This window comes from Mustela lutreola, chromosome 9 (assembly GCF_030435805.1).
Source record: "Mustela lutreola isolate mMusLut2 chromosome 9, mMusLut2.pri, whole genome shotgun sequence".
Taxonomy (NCBI): Eukaryota; Metazoa; Chordata; class Mammalia; order Carnivora; family Mustelidae; genus Mustela; species Mustela lutreola.
Window position 1 is genome coordinate 96063263 of NC_081298.1, and position 22255 is coordinate 96085517.

The window sequence follows — 22255 nt, forward strand, 5'->3', positions numbered from 1 at the left end:
AACTTCCCTCTTTGTGATCCCATCACCCTTAGCTCATGGAGTCAAATATTTATTGAGTAAACAAGGACATCAATATTGAGATGCACTAGAAGGTAAGTATGGATAGTTAGGGAGTTTAACATTTAGAAGGAGAGAGACAAGTCCATCTACATGATCCAGTAACAACAAGTGGATCTCTTCCTGAGCAGGAGACTGGCATGACAAGTTATTTTAGGAGGATCAAACGGGTGGCAGAGCAGGCTGGAGTGGAGGCAGGAGCAACCCAGTAAAGACAGGAAAATAGCAAGGAGACTGCTGCATAATGCACAAGGGGTGGGGAGGGTCTGAGCCAGAGAAGGGAGGGAAGGAGAGAGGGAGAGAGAGAGAAAGAAGCAGGAGAGGATAGGAGCTAATTCAGAGAATGTACGAAAATGCCCTGAGAAGGCCCTAAGATCACACATGGGGAAAGAGGCAGAGTGCCTGCAAGGGCTCCAGAGACGAACAGACCTAGACACAGCTTTGGTTCCCTCCTCACCTGTATGACTCTAGTCAAGACAGTTAACTTTCTGAGCCCAATTACCTCATCTGAAAAAAAACTACCTCATCTGAAAAAAGGGGGGAAAATAATACCTACCTCACAGGGATGTTGTGAGGATTAAGTAAACACTTAAGAAAGCAAGCACTTAACACAATGCCTGGCACAGAATATATGCTGAACAAAATGTAGATATCACCTCCATCATTATTGGGAAGCTACATCAATGATGACTTACATACAGCAGGAACTTGAAAGATGCAGGAATAAATGGATGGATGAAGGAATGCATGAACAAAAAAATGAACGAACAAACTCAGGAGCTTTCAAGCGTAATGGAAGAATGATGACTGAAAACATTTAAAAAAATTGGGAGGAAATGGGAAGGCAAACTGAACATGTTAGGAGAGAGAAGGTAAGTCCTGTTCGTAGGACCTTCTCCAGAGCAAATTTAACTGTGTACACTACCATGCATATTTCACTGTCTCCTTCCAAAATGCACCTGTGATGCAGACAAAACAGATTGCATCATCTCTGTTCTATAGGTGATGGAACTGAGTCTCAGAAGTCAAATGACTCTCCTGAGTCTCGTGGCCAGAAAATGGCGGGGGGGGGGAACATGTGCCTAGCTGTACAGGCAGGTGATCGTACCACAGCACCACTGGGCCCCATGCCATGTCACACAGGACAATTCTGAGTTACATGTTCCCTCAGCCAGAGACAAGCTAGATACGCCCTAGACTTCTAATTCATTTTCTTCCCCAGTGATATTAAATACTGTTGAAATATCTACGAAACAGGTGTCTGATAAATAGGTAATCAATGGTCTTGGAGATTATTTCAGAAAATGACAGGAAAGCAAGTAGCTTGTTAAGAATTAAGAAGGAACAAGTAAAAAGAAGCCTCTTTGGCACTGAGCCTGAACTATTCCTACCTTGCTTGTACTAGCACCCCAGCATCCTTTGAGCCTTTGACCTCCTCTTGTCTCCATCTCACCCAGCCTTAATCCTGAGCTAACCCAGCTGTCTGATTTCCCTCGTCCCTCTCATAGAGGAGCTGGTTTGAATCCCAGGTAGTCTCATAGCAGGGTCCACACACTTGAACTGAACTATATCAGGCACTGGGTATAGAGTAGTTTGGTTACAAAGATAAAAGAAACACAATAGTAACTAGCAAGATTCAGATTTTCCTCAGACTAGGAAGGGATAAGTGTGGATGTAAGTCCCTCAGGAATCAGGAAAAAAAGAGCTATTTGCTCACTGAGTGGGGAAGAGAAGCTATGGGCCTCGAAGTATGGAAGCCTGTGTTTCAGACACACAGGAACCCAGAAAGAAGACAGGTACACAACCCATTGCTCCAAAGTCCTACTCCAGTATCTGCCTTACAGATCTCATACAGATAGGGCCTAAATCCTAGAAGGACTTTCTTTACCTTTCCAGCTCCTTGTTTTCCCCAGAAATGTCTGCAGCCCACTCTCATTCTGAATGCAACTCAATCTCCTCCCAAAGTATCCCCTTCCCCCAATACCCAATGACTGCCAGGCCCACCTCCAAAGGCCCAGACCTCCAAGAGCCAGGAAGGAAATCTACACAATATTCCCCACTTATCTACAATAAAGGAAGTTCTGCAGGACAGCACCAGGTACAGAGAAGCCCCCAGCCCCATATTCAAGAACTGCAACTTTCCCTATGCTAGCAGAAGTCCTACTTGACAGCCTGTCTGAAGTTGCTGCTGGTTCCTCCCCATGAATCAACCAGCAGTTCTCTGGCACTAGGACCCTGCAGACAGGGAACCCTGAGCCTGCGCTCTAAAGAGAGAGATGCACCATTTCACAACTTCAGCAAAAGCCAAGGCAGCCAACAAAGCCACAGCCACCTTGGCTGTGCTTGGGCTCTGCCTTCTGGGCAGCTCACCGGCCACTCCCCAAAAGCAGAGCATTCTGTCCTCTTTTTAAATCCACGTCATCATTTGATCGTAATGGAAATCAATCTCCTCAAGTCACCACGCAAAGGCGTATCCATAGCAACCACAAGAGGAAGGACACGGAAATGATGCTCCAGTAGCTGCAGCAGCAAAAGGTAAACCTGTTTCTCTACCGTCCATGCCATCCCACCATTTTCCCCCTTCACTCAAGCGTACCTTACCTGCAAATTCTATCATATCAAAGGGGAAAACATAAAAAGTGAGTGTTAATAATCTATGCTATTATGTAAGGTTATAAGTCTGCCTACTCCCGTATCTGGCAGAAAAAAAATTCTTTTTCTGGTTGGATGGGGTCAATTCCCTTTTAAGTATTCACTGTCTCGGGTGACACAGTCTCAGCCCTCAATACTTGACCAAGCATTCTCAGTCACTTGTCCTTCTGGTCGGGACGCTAGTGTCATTCACGGACTTCAGAGTTCCCGACATGGCTATTAAAGGCCAGCAGCCACACTGACCCCACTACTCTGCCCACCCATGCCACCAGCATGCCCACACACCAGCCAGGTAAGACCCCCTCTGTAGCAGCCCTGGACCCCAGCCCCTCAAGGTCCAGAAACCTGGAGCTGGGATTCAATTTCTGCCTCCTCTGATGCCTCAGAGGAAGGAATGCCACTTCTGCAGAGGTAAGAGACTCATCAAAGCACTACTAACCCTAAGTAATCCTCCATGCCTCCATTTCCTCTTGTGTAAAATCGACACTGTAACAATTCCTTTAAAAGAGCTGTTGTGAGAATGCCTGAAAAGCGCTCAGAAGAGTGCCTGGTACGAAGCACTCAATAAACATCAGCCATTATTATTAGGAGAAAGAGGAAGGAGGGGCCTACAGTGTGAGGCTTGTTCTGAGGGTACTTAACACTCCTGGAGAGAATCTCAGGTCTGATCTCTGTCCCTTTCCTCTGGACAGTTATTTCAAACCTCCCTTACTTCGGTAATTCCTATCTGAGCCCTCACCACACCTCCCCTCAGCAGATAAAGTTCCTAAGAAAAAAACCTGAACCTATTAGAGCAGAATTCCTTTGCAAGTCTAGATATATCTGCTACCACCACTGCCTCTTTCTTCCTACATTCTTTCCTTTCTTCTGCCATTCCTCTTTCAAAGAAAATGATGTCCCTTTCTTTTCCAGGTCAACCCTTCTACCCTCCTCTGAGGATCTGACTTAGCAATCATCTTTTCCCTTGTCCCTTCAACTGCACGCACCCTCTCTACTCGCTCTTATACATTATCTGGTAACCTATGCTCGAGACTTCTATTCTAGGAAAAACTGTCTCTAGTTTCTGCTGCCTCCTCCGCAAGATGCCACCACCTCTCTTCCTTCCTTCCCTGCCAGGCTATTCAAAGTGAGTACACCCTCTCTCTCCTCCTTTCCCAGCCACTCCTCCATCTGGCTTAATCTCACTCCTGTCCCTACCACTTCTCAGTAGCTGCTCACACTTAAAACGTAAGAGCCCTGGTGACCACAATCTCCCAACTGTCCAGTCTCAAGGTGCATTTTCCAAGCTCATCCTTCTTGACTTCCCTGTAGCAGCTGAAGCTGCTGCTCCTCTTCTGGAACTTTTTCCTCTCCTAGGTCCCCAGGCAACATTCTCTCGTACCTTGCACACCAATCCTTCTTGACTCCTCTGATATCTTCAGCCTCCTAGAAGCAGAGCTGGGCTCATCCATTCCCATGGCATCAACCCCCACTTACACTTACTGCCCCAGGCACAGACTCTCTTCTGAATCTCAGACCCACACTTCCACCTGTCTGCTAAGTACCACAGACACCCCCCAGGTTCAACATAACTCAAAAGACACTTGGTATCTTCCCCTCAAAAAATATTCCTCTTCTATATTCCCTCTTTTCTACTGGTACCACCACCCACCCAAAACAGATAACAGAGTCATCCCTAACAATTCCCTCTCTTGTTCTCAACAACCCATTAATCATTACATCAGGTTGACTGTCTCTACTGTCTCAGATTCATCTCCTTTCCACCCCCACTGACCTAATCCTTAGTTCAGCATTATACTATGCCTATGTTATATTACAAGAGTCTCCTGATGTCCCTGATCTAAATTCTCCCCTTAGTCTACTTTCACAGTTATCTTCCCAAAATACAATCAATATCACCTCTCTGTCCATAAAACTGAATCTCCTTAGCACAGCACTTCAGGTCATTAAAAACCTGGCCTCATTATGAATATCTAGTCTCAAGGATCACCTCTCCTCTGAACTCAAAGTTCTAACATTCCAGCTACATGAATATACTTACCTTCCCTGTTATGCCTCTATAACTGCTGCAAAAATCACCAAGGCCATTCCTTTTCCTAATAAGCAAGGCTCAGTTCAATTACCACCTTTGTCCTGAAGATTCCCAATGTCTCCATGCAGAGCTAGTCATTCCTTCCTGTGTTCTCACACAGCACTCTGGACATATCTCTATTATAATATCACATTTTTATTAAAATATTGTCCCCCTTATCCCATCATGAACGCTTCCAGGGAAGAGAGTTTTTTATTTATTTCAGTATCCTAAGCACTGCACACAGAAGACATTCAATGTTAAATACAAGCCTGTACCAATACCAGGCTCTGGGAATATAAGCTGGCTCTGACAAATTTTCCAGAGTAACTGGAAAATTACTGTAGAGGAAATTAACAGACATGTACACACGAACCCCAGCAGATGTAGATCTTTCTTTTCCAGACAGGAGCCTAAGAAACTAAAAATGGAGGGTACGGAATTTGGTAATGACACTGGTTCTCACTCTCACATATTTCCATGGGGAAAGGACTCAGAGAGAGGCTTCTAGGCTATACCGCAAATGCCGATCTGGGAAAACAGCTTGAGTGAGGTTTTGGAGGTGACAAAGGTCTAGTCTTTGCTTAAGGGAAGCCCTCCGGGGATGTGTAGGAGTGTGGGGACACTCAATTTGTCCATCAGCCAAGTGCTACTGGTACTAGCCTGTACTTGAAAAGAAAAATGAGGGGCACCTGGGTTAAGGGGCTACCTTCGGCTCAGGTCATGATCCTGGGGTCCTGGGATCGAGCTCCCATCAGGCTCCCTCCTCAGTGGGGAACCCGCTTCTCCCTCTCCCTCTGCCTGCCACTCCACCTACTTGTGCACGTACATGCTCTCTGTCTCTCTCTTTTTCTCTCTCTGTTAAGTAAATAAATAAATATTTTAAAAGAAAAGAAAAATGATAGAAAGCCAAATCCAGAGTCTCCAAAATGGAAAGGACCCTAAGACAGTACCACTAATAGCTATACACAAGCCAAGGAGCCTGGGAATCCTCTACTACAATCCCTCCCAACCCATAACAGAGATGACAGAGTAAAACCTAGAGTGGAAGTTGTCAACAGTATCACAATGCTCCCACATCTTCTGAATCTTCCCTAACAAGTTCTTTTCCTTTGTATCCTCACGTCAGGCCCAACTCACCACTTCTTAGTACCACCTCCCAGCATCCCTTTTTTCTTCTCCATTACCACTGTCATCTCTTTGGCTGGCCATTTAATAGCTTTGAGAATTGAGGCAAACTATTTTCCCTCTGTGGAGCCTCATCTATGAAACAGGGTTAACAGCTGCTCTGCCTACCTCACAGGATTATTAAATAAAATGAGATCGTGTCGGTGGAAGGTTCTGTAATCTGTAAAACCTTATACATAAATGGAAGGCATGCTTATTATCACCAACCTGGGTCCTCTACTACTGATTCGTGAAGCACATCTGGTTCCCCCCATCCCCCCATTTCCAGCCACACATTATATCCCAGAGTAAGAATATGACACACTCTAAAATACTGTTTTGCCCAGGGGCGCCTGGGTGGCTCAGTGGGTTAAGCCACTGCCTTCGGCTCAGGTCATGATCTCGGGGTCCTGGGATCAAGTCCCGCATGGGGCTCTCTGCTCAGCAGGGGTCCTGCTTCCCTTCATCTCTCTCTGCCTGCCTCTCTGCCTGCTTGTGATCTCTCTCTGTGTCAAATAAATAAATAAAATCTTTAAAAAAAAATAAAAAAAATAAAATACTGTTTTTCCCAGATAGCCCCTGGCCCCAAATCTTTCACTGACACACCATTTCTTACTTTAAACAAACAGGCCTCCCTGTGACATATGCAGTGTCATCTCTGCACCACTGTCAGCTGCTTAGGATGCTTTCCCTGGTCTTGCCAGCCCCACCCATCCTTCAGAGGCCAGCCAAAGCCCCACTACACTCCCTGCAGAAAGACAGAATTTAAGAGAGGCATCTAAAACAACGTCATGGAAGAATTAAGGGTAATTCAGTGGAGGAAACTTGGTGGGAACAGCTATCATTTAACACTTTAAGAGTCACCTTTGGAAGGGGGACTGTACTTATTTTCCTGTTCAGTTGTCAAAGAGAACCTGGGACCAATAGGATAGAAGTTGCAGAGATGCATTTCAGCAAAAAATTGAAAAACTTCCTTACTAAGCTATCTCAAGGTGAAATGTAGTAAATTCCCCGTTATTAGAAGTGTTCAAGCCCAAACTGGCCATTTGGGAAGGATATTTTAGATGGACTTCAACTATCAAAAGGGTAACTGAACTCGAATCACAGCATTTTAGATCTGAAAGGAACCTTAGTGCTCTTCTAGTCCGGCCTCCTATTTTATAAGCCTGGACAGGTCAAGGGGATGGCTCAAGGCAGCAAAGTTTGTGTCAGAGAGCAGGAAGGAGAACCCAGTCTCTAAATTTCAATCCAGTGACTTACACCCTTGCTATTCAAAGTGTGATCTCAGCAGCAGCAGTCGTAGCAGCAGCAGGACCTGGATACTTGTTAGAAATGCAGAACCAACCGCAATCTGTTCTTTAACCAAGACAGGCAGGTGTATGCACCATTAAGGTTTGAAAAGCACTGACCTACACTGCCCCTTCCAAACCTTGATTTTCCCAATCTGGAATTGCATTTCCCAAACTACTTCAACTGTTAAACAGAATCAGCACCCAAGAAAAACAGCATTCCCCATTCAAATCTGTGAAACTCTCCATACCATACTTCCCGTGTGAGATTCATGGTAACTATCTTGAGCATAATAAAGGCTCTGAACTATTCCACAGAAGAGAAAACTTTAACCATGAAGTTTCTAAACATATTTGAGCACGAAATGCCTTAAGGAAGAAAAAAAAGAAAATTACGGCAATCTCCTTTAACATATACCCCGTGACTCATGCTCTGGCTGGACACCAGGTAAAGAATGTCATTCTCCACCTCCTAGTTCTCGGACTCTCGGTACCTTAAGCATACTGGCTTAGTAAACGGTCAACGTGGGCTTGCTATTCTCATCACTGCAACACATGAGGGGAAGCTTCCAAATCATAGTCTCTTTAAAAACACCGGAGTTCCTCATCTGTGTGATTTACCTGTGGTTCTGCCTTAAAGACAAGCGGAATGTGCAAGATGACTTCTCAAGGGTCATCCTGCCAGTTAAGGCGGTCCCCGTGAGTGGGAGATACAGACATACCAGACCCCCTATCCAGGTCCCCATGCTTGAGTCCTCTATGGGATTTGGGTTTTTTGTTTTGTTTTGTTTTTCGCTTGACACAAACTTCTTAACCATGTACCCAATGAAACCTGTGGCTCAGAATGGGTTCAGGGGTGCCTCAGACGCTCCCAGGAAAGGAGGGAGACCCCCGCCGCTGCGGAGGAATTCAGGGGCGCAACCACTCCGACCCCGGGAGCACACGGCCAGGCGGAAGAGCGCAGGTGGGTCGGACAGGCCCAGGATCAGGCAGGCGCCCACCCCGCCGCGGCCCACCCCTACCGTCCCCGCTCCGCACACCGGGCTCCATGCCGCGCCCCAGCCCAGCCCAGCCCAGCCCAGCACCGGGCCCCCCGTCCGCCGCCGGGAACCTAGCGAACACGCAGGGGGGCGGCGGAGGAGACGGTTGGCAGGGTGGCCGCCTCCGTACCTCTCCTGTCAGGGGCTCCGCGCCCGGCTCTGGCCACACCACCGGCGACCGACGCCCGAGTCCTTGCCGGTCGCGCCCCGCCCGCCCCGCCCGCGTGGGCTGCCCGACGCGCCGCCCGACCCCTTGAGGCCCGCCCCACACCCTCTCGCCCCAGAGGCCCAGGGACGCTCCAGCTCCAGGGAACACGCTACTCTTCCCCGAAGACCAGCCGGGGTTGAAAACTGCGCGCTGAGCGCAGCGGAGGAGACCTCCGTCAGGCACAAAGCTGGACACCTGGAGAGAGATGTGCGCGTGCGCACTGTGCCTGGAAAGCCAGTTAGGACCACGAGAGAGAGGCGCCTCTAGGCCTGCGCCCTCTGCCGGCCGTCTGGAGACAGGGTTTAGGAATTGGAGGACTCCTTGCTCTGGGCAAATGTATCTCCAGGGGTCCCTAAGCTTTTGAGAGCTAAATTTGCTAATTAAAACATTAGTGATAACCGTATTTCGTCAGTTAGCTTGAGGAGAAAATTTAAATTTTGCGGCTACTCGGCGTCATCCAAATGGGGATACAGTTATCTCACGCCTTTACAATGGGAATGTAAATTAACACAAATGCACCTAATGGCATTTTGGCTTGTCTAATCTACAAAGAAAAAAACAAAACATTAAAAGGACAAACCCCTTGACCCAATGTACCCACTTATAATAGTGTAGTTAAGTGAAATAGTAGGACAAGTGTTCAGAGATACTTGTACAAAGATGTTGGGAGAGCCAGGATTTGATATATGAGGGGTTTGAATTCTAACTTTGATTTATAGGCTGTGTGAGGTCTTCGGTGGGTTCCTTAACCTGTCCATGTTCCCCTGTTGCCTCATCTGTAAAATGGGAATGTTAATGATATTGTCCATATTACTAAGTTGTTAGAAAAATTAAATGAACCCATATAAAGAAACTGAATAATAATCATTGTGATGTCATGCTTATCTCAGCTAATCTAACATTGAAAACAAACTGAAAAGTCCATAAAATTGATAGTGAGGTGGAGGTGGGGCTGGAGGTATAAATGGTAGAAAGGATGAATTGGGCAACGTCTCTACCATGGCCCTGTTTTTTTCCCATTTCACCTTTTAAATATTTCTAATATGTAGAATGTATAATGTATTTGGATAATTCAAAGAAAAAGGATAATGTATTTGGATAATTCAAAGGAAAGACCCAACTGCTTGTCAGCACCATAAAAGGGGGTGCCTCCTGAGTCTAAAGGATGGGATGTGCTAATAGGAAAAATATTGTTTCTTTTACATTGGATTAGGCTGCATGGTCTTCAAGGAAAATTAATAGTGTCTGTGTTCTATGTCTTTTTTCATTGGTGCCAGCCTGAGCATCCCTCTGATTAGGAATTCCAATCTGCATGACTGGAATCCATCCTCCCAAACTGTGATGCTGAACAGAGAATATCTGTGCTCATTGGGTACAATCCTGTGCTTTACAGAACATGGGAAGGGACCAAGAGGGGAAAACCTCCCCTTGAGGAAAAGAATATTGGTTCCTAGGGGGAGGAGATGGTTTTCAGGTTGAGAGACTTGGGGAGGTGATTGTATAAAGGCAGAGAACAAGCCACATGCAGAAGAATGAAATTGGACCATTTTTTTACACCATACACAAAAATAGACTCAAAATGCATGAAAGACCTAAATGTGAGACAGGAATCCATCAAAATCCTAGAGGAGAACACAGGCAACCACCTCTTTGACCTTGGCCGCAGCAACTTCTTATTAGACACATCTCTAAAGGCAAGGAAAATGAAGGCAGAAATGAACTATTGGGACTTCATCAAGATGAAAAGCTTTTACACAGCAAAGGAAACAGTCAACAAAACCAGAAGACAACCAATAGAATGAGAGAAGATATTTGCAAATGGCATATCAGATAAAGGGCTAGTATCCAAAAATCTATAAAGAACTTATCAAACTCAACACCCAAAGGACAAATAATCCAATCAAGAAATGGGCAGAATATGGGGCGTCTGGGTGGCTCAGTGGGTTAAAACTCTGCCTTCAGCTCAGGTCCTTATCTCAAAGTCCCGGGATCGAGCCCCACATCGGGCTCTCTGTTTGGCGGGGAGCCTGCTTCCCCCCCTCTCTCTGCCTGCCTCTCTGCCTACTTGTGATCTCTCTCTGTGTGTCAAATAAATAAATAAAATCTTTAAAAAAAAAAAAAAACAAAAAGAAATGGGCAGAAGGCATGAACAGACATTCCTCCAAAGACATACAAAAGGCCAACAGACACAAGAAAAAGTGTTTCATGTCACTTGGCTTCAGGAAAATACAAATCAAAACCACAGTGAGATATCACCTCACACCAGTCAGAATGGCTAAAATTAACAAATCAGGAAACAACAGGTGTTGGTGAGGATGTGGAGAAAGGGGAACCCTCCTACACTGTTGGTGAGAATGCAAGCTGGTGCAGCCATTCTGCAAAACAGTATGGAGGTTCCTCAACAAGTTGAAAGTAGAGCTACCCTACGACCCAGCAATGGCACTACTAGGTATTTACCCCAAAGACACAAACATAATGATTTGAAGGGGCACCTGCACCCCATTGTTTATAGCAACAATGTCCACAATAGCCAAAATATATGGATAGAGCCCAGATGCCCATCAACAGATGAGTGGATAAAGATGATGTGGGGTGTATACACACACACACACACACACACACACACACACACACAATGGAATACTACTTGGCCATCAAAAATGAAATCTTGTCACTTGCAACGATGTGGATAGAACTAGAGAGTATTATACTAAGCGAAATATGACAGAAAGAAAAATATATGATTTCACTCACATGTGGAATTTTAAAAACAAAACAGAGGATAATAGGGGAAAGGAGGGGAAAAATAGATGAAAACGGAGAGGGAGGGGTGCCTGGGTGGCTCAGTGGGTTAAAGCCTCTGCCTTTGGCTCAGGTCATGATCCCAGGGTCCTGGGATCGAGCCCCGCATCGGGCTCTCTGCTCCGCAGGGAGCCTGCTTCCTCCTCTGTGCCTGTCTCTCTGCCTACTTGTGATCTCTATCTGTCAAATAAAAAAATAAAGTCTTTTAAAAAAAAGAAAATAAAACAGAGAGGGAGACACACTATAAGATACTCTTAACTATAGGAAACAAACTGAGGGTTGCTGGAGGGGCGGTGGAAAAAATGGGATAACTGGGTGATGGAATGAGCACTGGGTATTATATGCAACTGATGAATCACTAGATTCTACCTCTGAAGCTAATAATGCACTGTATGTTAGTTAAATTAATTTAAATAAATAAATAATTTATAATTGAAGAAGCATATTCATATGCAACTTGTTTCAAACATATTTAGAAGTGTTTGAATGCCAGGCTGACTAGACATTTTTAAACTTAAATTTAATTAAAATTATTAAATTCTGTTTCTTAGTCAGTTAGCCACATTTCACATACTCAGTAGCTACATGTGGCCAGTGCTTTCGTATCAGACAGTCTAGAGACAGAACTTCAACCCTTCTTCCCCCTGCTTTTTTATGGTTTTATGAGAGCTCTAGCTTTTCAAAAAAAGAACCTAATGTTCAACTCATCATTACTTGGCTTTGTTACCACACTCTAATAGAGTGTGAGGAGACAACGTGGCCCAGGGAGAGCCAGGTCTGCTTTTCCCCCACTTCTTTCTGGGATAAGAGTGGGGACGGTGTGAGGGTGGCCCCTCAGGGGACCTTGAGGAAAATGTACTAAGAACCCACTATGTGGGATAAGCCAGAACAATCATAAAAGTTTCCTCTTACAGTGGGAACTTAGGACCACACAAGTCCTACTGCAGAATTCACGGGAAAAACCGTATCTAAAGATACAGATACTTTGTTAAATCAGAGTACCAAAGTACACAAAATCTCATTAGATTCTCTAAAATCAGGAATTACAGAGATGTCTAATATATCTGGTTCTAATCAACATTGTATTTTAGAACATAACTATAAAATAAGAAAAAATATTAGAAAATAAAGATTAGAAGGAGGAAATTAAACTGTAATTTCTCACAGATGATATGATGACCTACATAGAAAATGTCAAAAGAATCTGAAAATTATTGGGGTGCCTGGCTGGCTCCATTGATGGAGCATGCGACTCTTGAGCTCAGAGTTGTGAGTTCAAGCCCCACATTGAGTGGAGATTGTTTAAAATTAAAACCTTAAAAAAACTGGGGCACCTGGGTGGCTCAGTGGGTTAAAGCCTCTGCCTTCGGCTCAGCTCATGATTCCAGGGTCAAGGGATCGAGCTCTGCATCGGGCTCTCTGCTCAGCAGGGAGCCTCCTTCCTTCTCTCTCTCTGCCTGCTTCTCTGCCTAGTTGTGATCTCTGTCTGTCAAATAAATAAATAAGATCTTTTAAAAAAAATCTTTTAAAAATTAAAAATAAAGTCTTTAAGAGAGGAGTCTAAAAATTATTAGAATTGATTTAAAAATAGCAAAGTGGCTAGAGGTAAAAATCAACATAAAAAATCAATTACAAAAAAAAATCAATTACATTTCCATAACCAACAATGAAAAGTTAATAGTATAATTTTTATTTTTAAAAAAAATTTTAATATTTTATTTATTCATTTGAGAGGGAGACAGAGCAGAAGCAGGGGGAGCAACAGAGGGAGAGGGAGATGCAGACTCCCAGCTGAGCAGGGAACCCAATGCGGGGCTCAATCCCAGGACCCCAAGACCGTGACCTAAGCTGAAGGCAGACACTTAATGGACTGAGCCACCTGGGTGCCTCAATAATATGATTTTTTTTAATGAAACTGATGCACCTAGTAATAAGCTTAACAAAATATGTGCACAACCAAATTATAAAATCTTATTGAAGACATTAAAGTTAGTCTAAATGAATGAGAGATATGGCATATTTATGAACAGGAAAATTTAATGTCACAAGGAACTTATTATCCCATATTTATGTATTTGAAACAATCCCAGTCAATAACCCACCAGGATATTCTAGGAGTTTATGCTAACAAATTAGTAAATCTGTAGAAAAAAGCCCTGGGGCCAAAAATAGCCAAGAAGCTCTTGAAGTAAAAGAACACAGCTCAGGGGTGACTGTGGTTATTTTAAAGTTACTGTAATGAAGGCAATTGGGTACCAGTGTAGGTACAGTAAACAAAATAGACCATTAGAACAGAAAAGAGTCTAGACCTAAAACAAACACAAATACATAGGAACTTTTGATATTAGTCATAATTTATATTATTGGCCAGTGGGAGAGAAACACACTATTCTACAAATGGTGCTGCAATAACTGGCTGTACAGACATGAGAGAAGGGAGGGAAGGACCAAGGAAGGAATAAATGCGTACTTCCTGTTCTGGGAGCAGAGGACAAAACATCATGGAAATTCCACCTGATACAGCGCAACTAAAAATGCTGGAATGCAACATTCACACATGCACACACACACACACACACACACAAACACACACACACACGCCTGCCCACAATGCCTAAATGAATTGGTGGGAAAGTAAGGGAATTCCTCAGAAGCTAGGAATGATGTGAAATTACAAAATGCCAAGGCATGGATGATCCCTGGAGCCAGTGTTTGCTACCCAACCCTTAGGTGGCCTGGAACTGGGGTTTAAAGAGCCTTAAATAGGGACAGAAGACCAAATCTGGGATTGAGCAGAGAAGACTGGAATAGAAAACTACTATCCCCTTACATACATGCACATAAAGCCAGGAGAGTCTAGGAGTAACACTCCAGACAGTGACTTAAGAAAAAAAAAAGTGCTCCACAAAAGGAAGCAGTAAGGATAAAAGCTTCTCATCCTTAGTCGTGGGTGTAATGGGGGAAAATCCTCTCTGGTAATTCAAAACAATAAGCTTGTATTCACATCACTTTGGGACCAGAATGTATATCACATGAGTGACCAAAAAAATTCCAAGATGATATAGAGAGAGCATATATATATATATATATATATATATATATATATATATATACACACACACACACACACATACATACACACATGAATGTGTATGACATATTATTCAGCCATGAGAAAAAAGGATCTCTTGTCGTTTGTGACAACGTGGATGGACATTTAGCACCTTATGCTTAGTGAGACATAGATAGAGAAAGACAAATACTGTATGACATCATTTCTATATGCAACCTAAAACAAGTCAAACCTATGAAAAACCAAAGTAAAATGGTGGTTACTAGGAGAGGGGGGATGGGAAGGATAAGGTTAATGGTGTTTAAGAGTATAAACTTGTAATGAGTAGTAAATAGGCCATAGAGGTCTGATGAACCATACGAGGGATATAAACAATAATGTTGTACTGTAATGATGTGATGTGATAAACATTGCTTCTATAGCAGTTATATTACAATATATAAATGTATCAAAGTAACACACTGTATACCTTAAATTTACAAAAGATAACATGTCAAATCTATCAAACAAACAGAAATACAGGAGACATATATGTCCTCAGATTCAGGAAACCCAAGCAATTGCCTCCAGGATAAACAAATAGAAATACACATCTGGATTAACAGTAGTGAAACTGCAGGAATGTGATGACAAGAATAACCTCATAAAAGGAGGATCTTTCTGAATTCTGGGAAGACCTGAACACTTTTAAAAGGCTCATCTGATTAGGTCAGCCCCCCCCCCCCAATAATCTTCCCTTTGATGAATTCAAAGTCAGCTGATGACAGAGTTTAATTACATCAGCAAATCCCATTTGTCAGTATATAAGATAATCACAGGAGTGAAATTCCATCACATTCATGAGTTCTGCTCACACTGGAGGGGAGGAGATTATACAAAATGTGCACACAGCAGGTAGGAATGTTGGGCACTGTTTTAGTAAAATTCTATGTACCTTAAATCCTCATGACAAGAATATGAAAGGATGGGGGCACCTGGGTGGCTCAGTGGGCTAAGCCTCTGCCTTCAGCTCAGGTCATGATCCCAAGGTCCTGGGATAGAGCTCCGCATTGGGCTCTCTGCTCAGCGGGGAGTCTGCTTCCCCCTCTCTCTCTCTCTGCCTGCCTCTCTGCCTACTTGTGATCTCTGTCAGTCAAATAAAGAAAATCTTCAAAAAAAAAAAAAAAGAAGAAAAATACGGAAGGATGTACTTCAGGTAAAACGAAAATAATTCCAGGTGGAAGATCTGGGACACAAGAAAGAAGACAAGGCAAAGAAAATACTTGGGGCGCCTGGGTGGCTCAGTGGGTTAAAGCCTCTGCCAAAGCTCAGCTCATGATCCCAAGGTCCTGGGATAGAGCTCCGCATTGGGCTCTCTGCTCAGCAGGGAGCCTGCTTCCTCCTCTCTCTCTACCTGCCTCTCTGCCAACTTGTGATCTGTCTGTCCAATAAATAAATAAAATCTTAAAAAAAAAAAGAAAATATTAAACATGTGGGTAAGTCTACACAAATATGAACTATTTAAAATAATAACAATACATTTGATTTGTGCAATTAACAAACTAACCATCATCAAAATATCAGATTATAAAAGCATACAAATTCAAAGAGAATAATTAATGTTAAAGAATTCTAATATCTATGTATTGTTTGAAAGAAGTATAAAAATACCTACTAAAGAGACAACATACATGTTAAGTCCGCAGCACCTGAATGACTCAGTCGGTTAAGCAGCGGGCTCTTGGTTTCAACTCAGGTCACCGTCTCAGAGTCCTGAGATGGAGCCTTGAGCATTGAGCCTCTCCTGGGCTCTGCGCTCAGCGGAGGCCATAGAGGTCTGATGAACCATACGAGGGATATAAACAATAATGTTGTACTGTAATGATGTGATGTGATAAACATTGCTTCTATAGCAGTTATATTACAATATATAAATGTATCAAAGTAACACACTGTATACCTTAAATTTACAAAAGATAACATGTCAAATCTATCAAACAAACAGAAATACAGGAGACATATATGTCCTCAGATTCAGGAAACCCAAGCAATTGCCTCCAGGATAAACAAATAGAAATACACATCTGGATTAACAGTAGTGAAACTGCAGGAATGTGATGACAAGGATAACCTCATAAAAGGAGCATGGGGTCATGAGTTGGAGACCTGCATAGGGTGTAGAGATGGCTTAAATAACATTTAAAAAGAAAGAAAGAAAGAAAGTACAGGCCAGTCTCATTTATGAACACGGTACAAAGTGCAAAACAAAAACTTGAGTATGCTCCATTTAGCAATGTCTACCCAACACAGTGACCAGAAATGCAAGGTTGGCTTAATACTAGAAAATCTATAAAGGTCTTCTAGAAAAAGAAATAAAAGAATAGTGATAAGAGAAGAACTGAAACTGTTGTTTTTCCTAGACAGTGTGATTTTCTGTGTAGAAAAACCAAAGCACCTACAGATAATTCAAGAAACTTAGATAATTTATTACAGTCATTCAACAGACAATCAGCACACAAAGGTGAAGACATCATTCACAATAGCATCAAAATGTAGTACCTGAATTAAATGTAATAAAACCAGTGTAAGATCTTTATGGATAAAATTATTTAAAATTTTGTAAAGATATTGGAAAGGATCAAATAGTAGATACAATGGAATCACAGAAGGGTTTGTGTGCGTGTGAAATTTGAAGAGCTGATTCCCAAATGTATATGGCTGAACAGACACTAGGAGAAAAACAATGGGCTCCCAGCACTGCATTAACTGATCTTGCTGCTTGGCTTGTTACTCCGTCTCAACACCAAGTGGGACTCCATAGGTTTGCAGATTCTAGGGGCCACAGGATGAATGCTTCCATCAGAGAACTGGCAGGAAATTAGAAGCTGAAATGATCCTCTGGCTAATCTGAGCTTTCATAGCCCTGAGCCAGTAGGAAGAAGAAGTGATTGATACTTAGAGCCAATAAACAAAAGGCATGATCAGAGGAGGGCTGGGAGCCTGTGAGGACCGCAAGTTCGCAGAGGGTTCAGCAGGGTCGCAGAGGGTTAGTCCATCTTCTCTAGGTTTGTTAGCTGGGCTGTGGCATTCCAGAGCCTTTGGGCCACTTGAGGATCCCGAGCAGTTTTAGCGGGAAGAGTTATCATACAGGAACTGCTAAAATATTTTCCAGAAACACCATCCAGCTCCTTTGCCAAGCTCAGGTAGAGGACTGGGATTGCCCCTTGTTTGACGTTCTGTAGAGGGGAAGAGAGGGAGTCAGGCCAAACTGACTTTCCCTTGCTGGGGACACGCAGAAGCGCAGCGCTGCCCCACCCTCTTCAGGCTGAGCCGGCTCCTCCCCTACCCACCTTACAGAAGATGCTGGAGAGCCAGAAGCAGCATCGGTATGGCCAAGAGAACTGCTTCATGATCTCTGTGTATACTACACCTGGGTCCACAGAGTTCACAGTCACACCTGAGAGGAGGAGTCATGGGTACAGTGCACAGTGAAATGAGAGGGGGATATTGGGAAGAAAGGGGTAAGTGTGGTTCTCCAGTGGGCAACGATTGGAGGATCCTACCAGGTCTGTGGGGCAGAGGTAACCAGAGATTTGGGGGTGGTGCCAAGGAAGTCAGTCCTCTGGAACTTACACAAATGGTGATATATTCAAGCCAGTGAGGAGACAGGAGTATCGGAAAGCCCTGGGTGAACACAGTGGATGGTGTTGGTTTGGGAGAATACTGAGAGGAGAGACCTGTTGTAAGTGATAAGAGAGTTGGAAAGATCAAAAAAGGAGATTGAAGACAGGGTTCCGGGCACTATAGACTGCACTGATGACCAGTGGGGGAGATTAACAGCTGGCCTGGGGGCCACTGGGAGTAGGTTATGGCCAGAACATGTTGGGTGAGATGTGAAGTGTTGGAGGTGGCACTGGGATGGAGGAATAGGGTGTGTCAGAGGCAATTACCTGTCCCTTGAAGTCTCCGGGCAAGCTCCCCAGTGAAGGAGGTCAAGAGCAGTTTGCTGCAATCGTAGTTCTTGTTAAAAGCCAAAGGCTTCCCAGCCCCTGTCAGATGTTTCTCATCAACATAGCCATGGGCATGCCGAAAGGAAGACACATTCACTACCCGGGCTGACCCCGCCCGTTGTAGGGCCCCTGGGTGAAAAGAGGACCACACTCCTTCAATCCAAATTCTGGAGTGAACTCCCATGCCCACTCCCCAGCCTGTCTCTCTAGGAGACTCCAAGAGAGCAGAGACCATCCAGGGCTTTCAAGATAGGGTCACTGAGCCCCACACCCCATGTTCCCCAGGCTAAGCACAGGACAGCTTAATGTGAACAAAGACTTCATTTTCGTTAGTTGGTTTCCTAATTTTTTTTCTCCTCTTTTATTGTATTATTTGGATTTTTGTCTTGCTTTTCTTCCACTTGTCTGCTGGAGCTGCTTTCATTGATCCCTGTTTATGTTTTACCTCACTGGTGGCTAAGAGAGAAAAGTAAAGGTTGAAGACACTGTGAAAGCTATCTTTGGCGTATTTGTCACACAAACGTTCATTAGATGTCTGGATTATGGCAGACACCAAGACAGATACTAAGGACATAAGGGTGCTGGATTGAAGGGGAAGAAATTTATTTAGAGATACTTGGGAAAGTGTGTGTGTGTGTGTGTGTGTGTGTGTGTGTGTGTGTGTGTGTTTTAAACCAGCTCTCAGGAGGCCTGGGTGGCTCAGTTGGTTAAGTATCTACTTTTGGCTCAGCTCATGATCCCAGGGTTCTGAGACTGAGTCCCACATCAGGCTCCTTGCTCAGTGGGGAACCTGCTTCTCCCTCTGACTGCAGCTCTCCCTGCTTGTGCTTTCTCTCTCTTTCTTTCTCTGACAAATAAATAAATAAATAAATAAAATCTTTAAAAACCCAGCTATCTTCCAGGGTAACAAAAATAAAATTACAATCAATAGTATAAGTTAAATCTTTTTAAAAAGTACCTCCCTATATATCTCTAGCTATATAAAATTTGGATCATATAAGTAGTTGTCACATATGACTTTACGGTGTTGAAAATGCCAAAACTATTTTGAGCCGTACATTTAGATTATGAATCACAAATGAAAAACCGAACAGGTGGTATTTAGGCAAAATTTGCTGGGGAGAAAATTATTCTTAAAGAAAACAGATCTGAGATTTGCAGGCATAGTGACATAAAGACCAAAGGGGCTCACAGCCTAGTTGGAGACAGATCCTCATGGAACAGTGTTGATGCGGGAACGGGAATGTATACAAGGGTGGAGGGAGCCCTGCAAATGGGGGGGGCTGCTGGGGGAGGCATTGGCAGGATCCACAGCACAGGTGATATCTGTGCTGAGTCCTGGCAGAGGAACTAAAGTTAAGTCAGCTGAAAGAGCAGGAAAGGATATTCCTCATAGAAACAAGCACATGTGCCAAAAGCAGAGCCAGAGGGGGGGGAAAAAGGTCCAAGAGCTACAGAGCATAGCTACAGACTGTCTGCTGGAGAGCAGAGCGTGGATAAAAGTTAGGGGAGAAGGTGAGGCTCTTAGTCTGCAGGGGGTCTGTGCTTGAAAAGAACAGGCTTAGAGTTTCTCCTCTAAAGGATAATTACCTTCCAAGGATATTAAGCAAGTGATGTGGTGAATAATGATTCCCTACAAGCAGGAGAAAGAATGAAGGAGGAGAGGAGATGGGATGCCTGGGTGGCTCAGCCAGTTAAGTGTCTGATTTTGACTCGGGCGGTCCTGGGATTAACTCTTGCATCAGACTCCTTGCTCAGTGGAGAGCCTGCTTTTCCCTCTGTCTGCCACTCCTCCTGCTTGGGCTCTCACTCTCTCTCTCTCTCTCTCTGACAAATAAATAAATAAAATATTTATAAAGGGAAAGAGGAGGAGGAGAGAAGACACTTTAAAAAAGAGAGAGAGAAGGGGAGGAGAGAAGTCAGTTTGAGAAAGTAGGACTAGGCAAGGTGTAGACAGGGGGTTACAATTTGTCAAAAGGGGGAAAGTTACTACTTGAGAACCCATAGAGTTTTGCCTTGTTCTTTGTTCTCTTTCCAGTTGGGGCTCATTTAATCAGCCGCTAAGGAGTCCATGAGATCCTGGCAACACGAATTGCCTCTCAAGAAGGGAATGGTAGCTCATTTTCAAGGAAAGGAGAATTTTTAAAAATGTAATCCCTTTTGTACACTTTCAATTTTGTGTTTTGGACACATATTACCTAACCCAAACAATTTATTTTATTTTAAAGAGGCTATTACACAGTCCAGGAGAAAATGTTAGGAAGAAGGCACCTGCCCCTCATTCTGTCCCAGCCTCCCCAGGAGGCTTACTTCCTTACTTGGAAAGTATTAAAAAATCAGAAAATCAAAGGACTCAAGCCCAAGAGAGAGAAGCGTTCTGTCTAGATTTCTGGTGGTTCTTGAGCTGTTTGAGAGCAGGAAGTTGGGCTTTTTGGTGTCTATGTTCCTAGTGGTCTAGTGCTCCCCTTAAGAAGCTTTTGTTGAGATGACTGACTCTACTGGTCTAGCTAAAATGCAGATCTTGGGGAAGGAGAGGTGGGATCTTAAACCCTCTTGCTGGTTGTATTTGGGGCTCACTGATTTTATTACCAGCTTCCTACTCCTGACTTGTGTCAGCTGGGTTCCCCTGCTGTGTGAGGGGGGAAAGCATATCAGGTCATCACTCAGTGAGCAGCTGGGGCCAAGCAGAAGGAAGTGGCCATGGGGACAGTAAGCCAAGAAAATGCCAGGGGAATGGAGAATCAAGGCTGGCATAGAAGGGAGGCACCCCATTCTCCCTTACCTTGGAGTAGATTTGTAAGCAGGAAGGGCCCAACATAGTTGGTAGCAAAAGTGAAATCAAGGCCCTCTGGGGTAAGTGTCTTGGGGATTCCTGGGAGGAGATAACACAGGTGAGGTAATGGAAGGAGACAAGATCTGGGAGACAAATTGACATTTAATAGAAATGCCACAGAACATGGCATGTATGAATTCAGGTTTTTAGGGTCGTGTATGAATTCCAGGTTTTTCAGCAGGGTGCACAGGTTAGGTTTGGTGGATGCCTGTTTTAGGGTCCCTGAACAGGGAAGGAGGCGCCTGAGACGAGTCCGGGGGAAACATACCACAGATTGCAGCATTGTTAACCAGCAGGTGTATCTCAGGAGACTCCTGCAGAAGCCACCGGACAAAGCTCCGGATGGAGGCCATTGAGCTCAAGTCCACCTGGCTGAGCAGGAGGCAGTTACTCTTTGAGACTACTTGGATCTCAGACAGGGCTTGCTGTCCACGCTCCCGGTTCCGGCAGGCAAGGATCACACGGGCCCCACGGCGGGCCAGCTCCTGGGATACAGCCTTCCCTATGCCTGGAGGAGAGCAGCTTAGAGTAGCCTAGCCTGAGGAGTGTCTAGAGAGGCCGGTCCTTGCCCCCACCCTCCTTCCTGGCGCCACTGGGGCCCGAGGCACCTAGTGAAGCCACAGGATGAGAAGAGCACTCACCACTGTTGGCACCGGTCACCACTGCTGTCTTCCCGGTTAAGTCTGTGGAGCACTGCTGGAGGTCCCAAAGACGAGACTCATGCCAGAACCACAGACTTAGTCGAAGCAGGAGAACCAGCATGAGCAGGACAGACCCAGGGCTCCAGACCAGGGTGCTGAGTAGCGACCACAGTGCCATAGCAAAGACTTGGTGGTCTGCCACCAGGGGAACTGGGCTGTGGTGGAGGTAAACTGGGGAGGAACTAGTCAAAGCTGAATGCAGATTAGCAATCAGGCTGTGGTAGTGCCTAGGACACAAAATTTAAAGAGGCTACTCACTCTCAGATTTGCTCAAACATGCTGTTTGGACTGGGGAGTAAATTCCACCTTAAATTGCAAGTTTTGGACATTTGATTGCCTCACTGCTCTCTTTAGCCCAGAGCCAGTGCTTCTT

General features: G+C 44.4%; 2 protein-coding genes across 2 annotated transcripts in view; both read right to left on the reverse strand.

Moving 5' to 3' along the window:
• DCTN1 (dynactin subunit 1) overlaps positions 1–8517 on the reverse strand; it is a 29593-nt gene extending 21076 nt beyond the window's left edge. Inside the window, exon 1 of the mRNA XM_059188093.1 lies at positions 8407–8517. The gene's annotated coding sequence lies outside the window, so the exon portion shown is untranslated. The remainder of the gene's footprint in view (positions 1–8406) is intronic.
• Positions 8518–16803: 8286 nt separating this feature from the next.
• Positions 16804–22127, reverse strand: LOC131840324 (retinol dehydrogenase 12-like). Its single transcript, XM_059188115.1, has 6 exons — positions 21823–22127; positions 21450–21689; positions 21131–21220; positions 18289–18477; positions 17689–17795; positions 16804–17574 (listed from the first exon to the last, which is right to left on the reverse strand). The coding sequence occupies exons 1-6, from the start codon at positions 21998–22000 to the stop codon at positions 17386–17388; spliced, it is 993 nt and encodes a 330-aa protein (XP_059044098.1). The 5' UTR covers positions 22001–22127; the 3' UTR covers positions 16804–17385.
• Between the last annotated feature and the right edge of the window lie 128 nt (positions 22128–22255).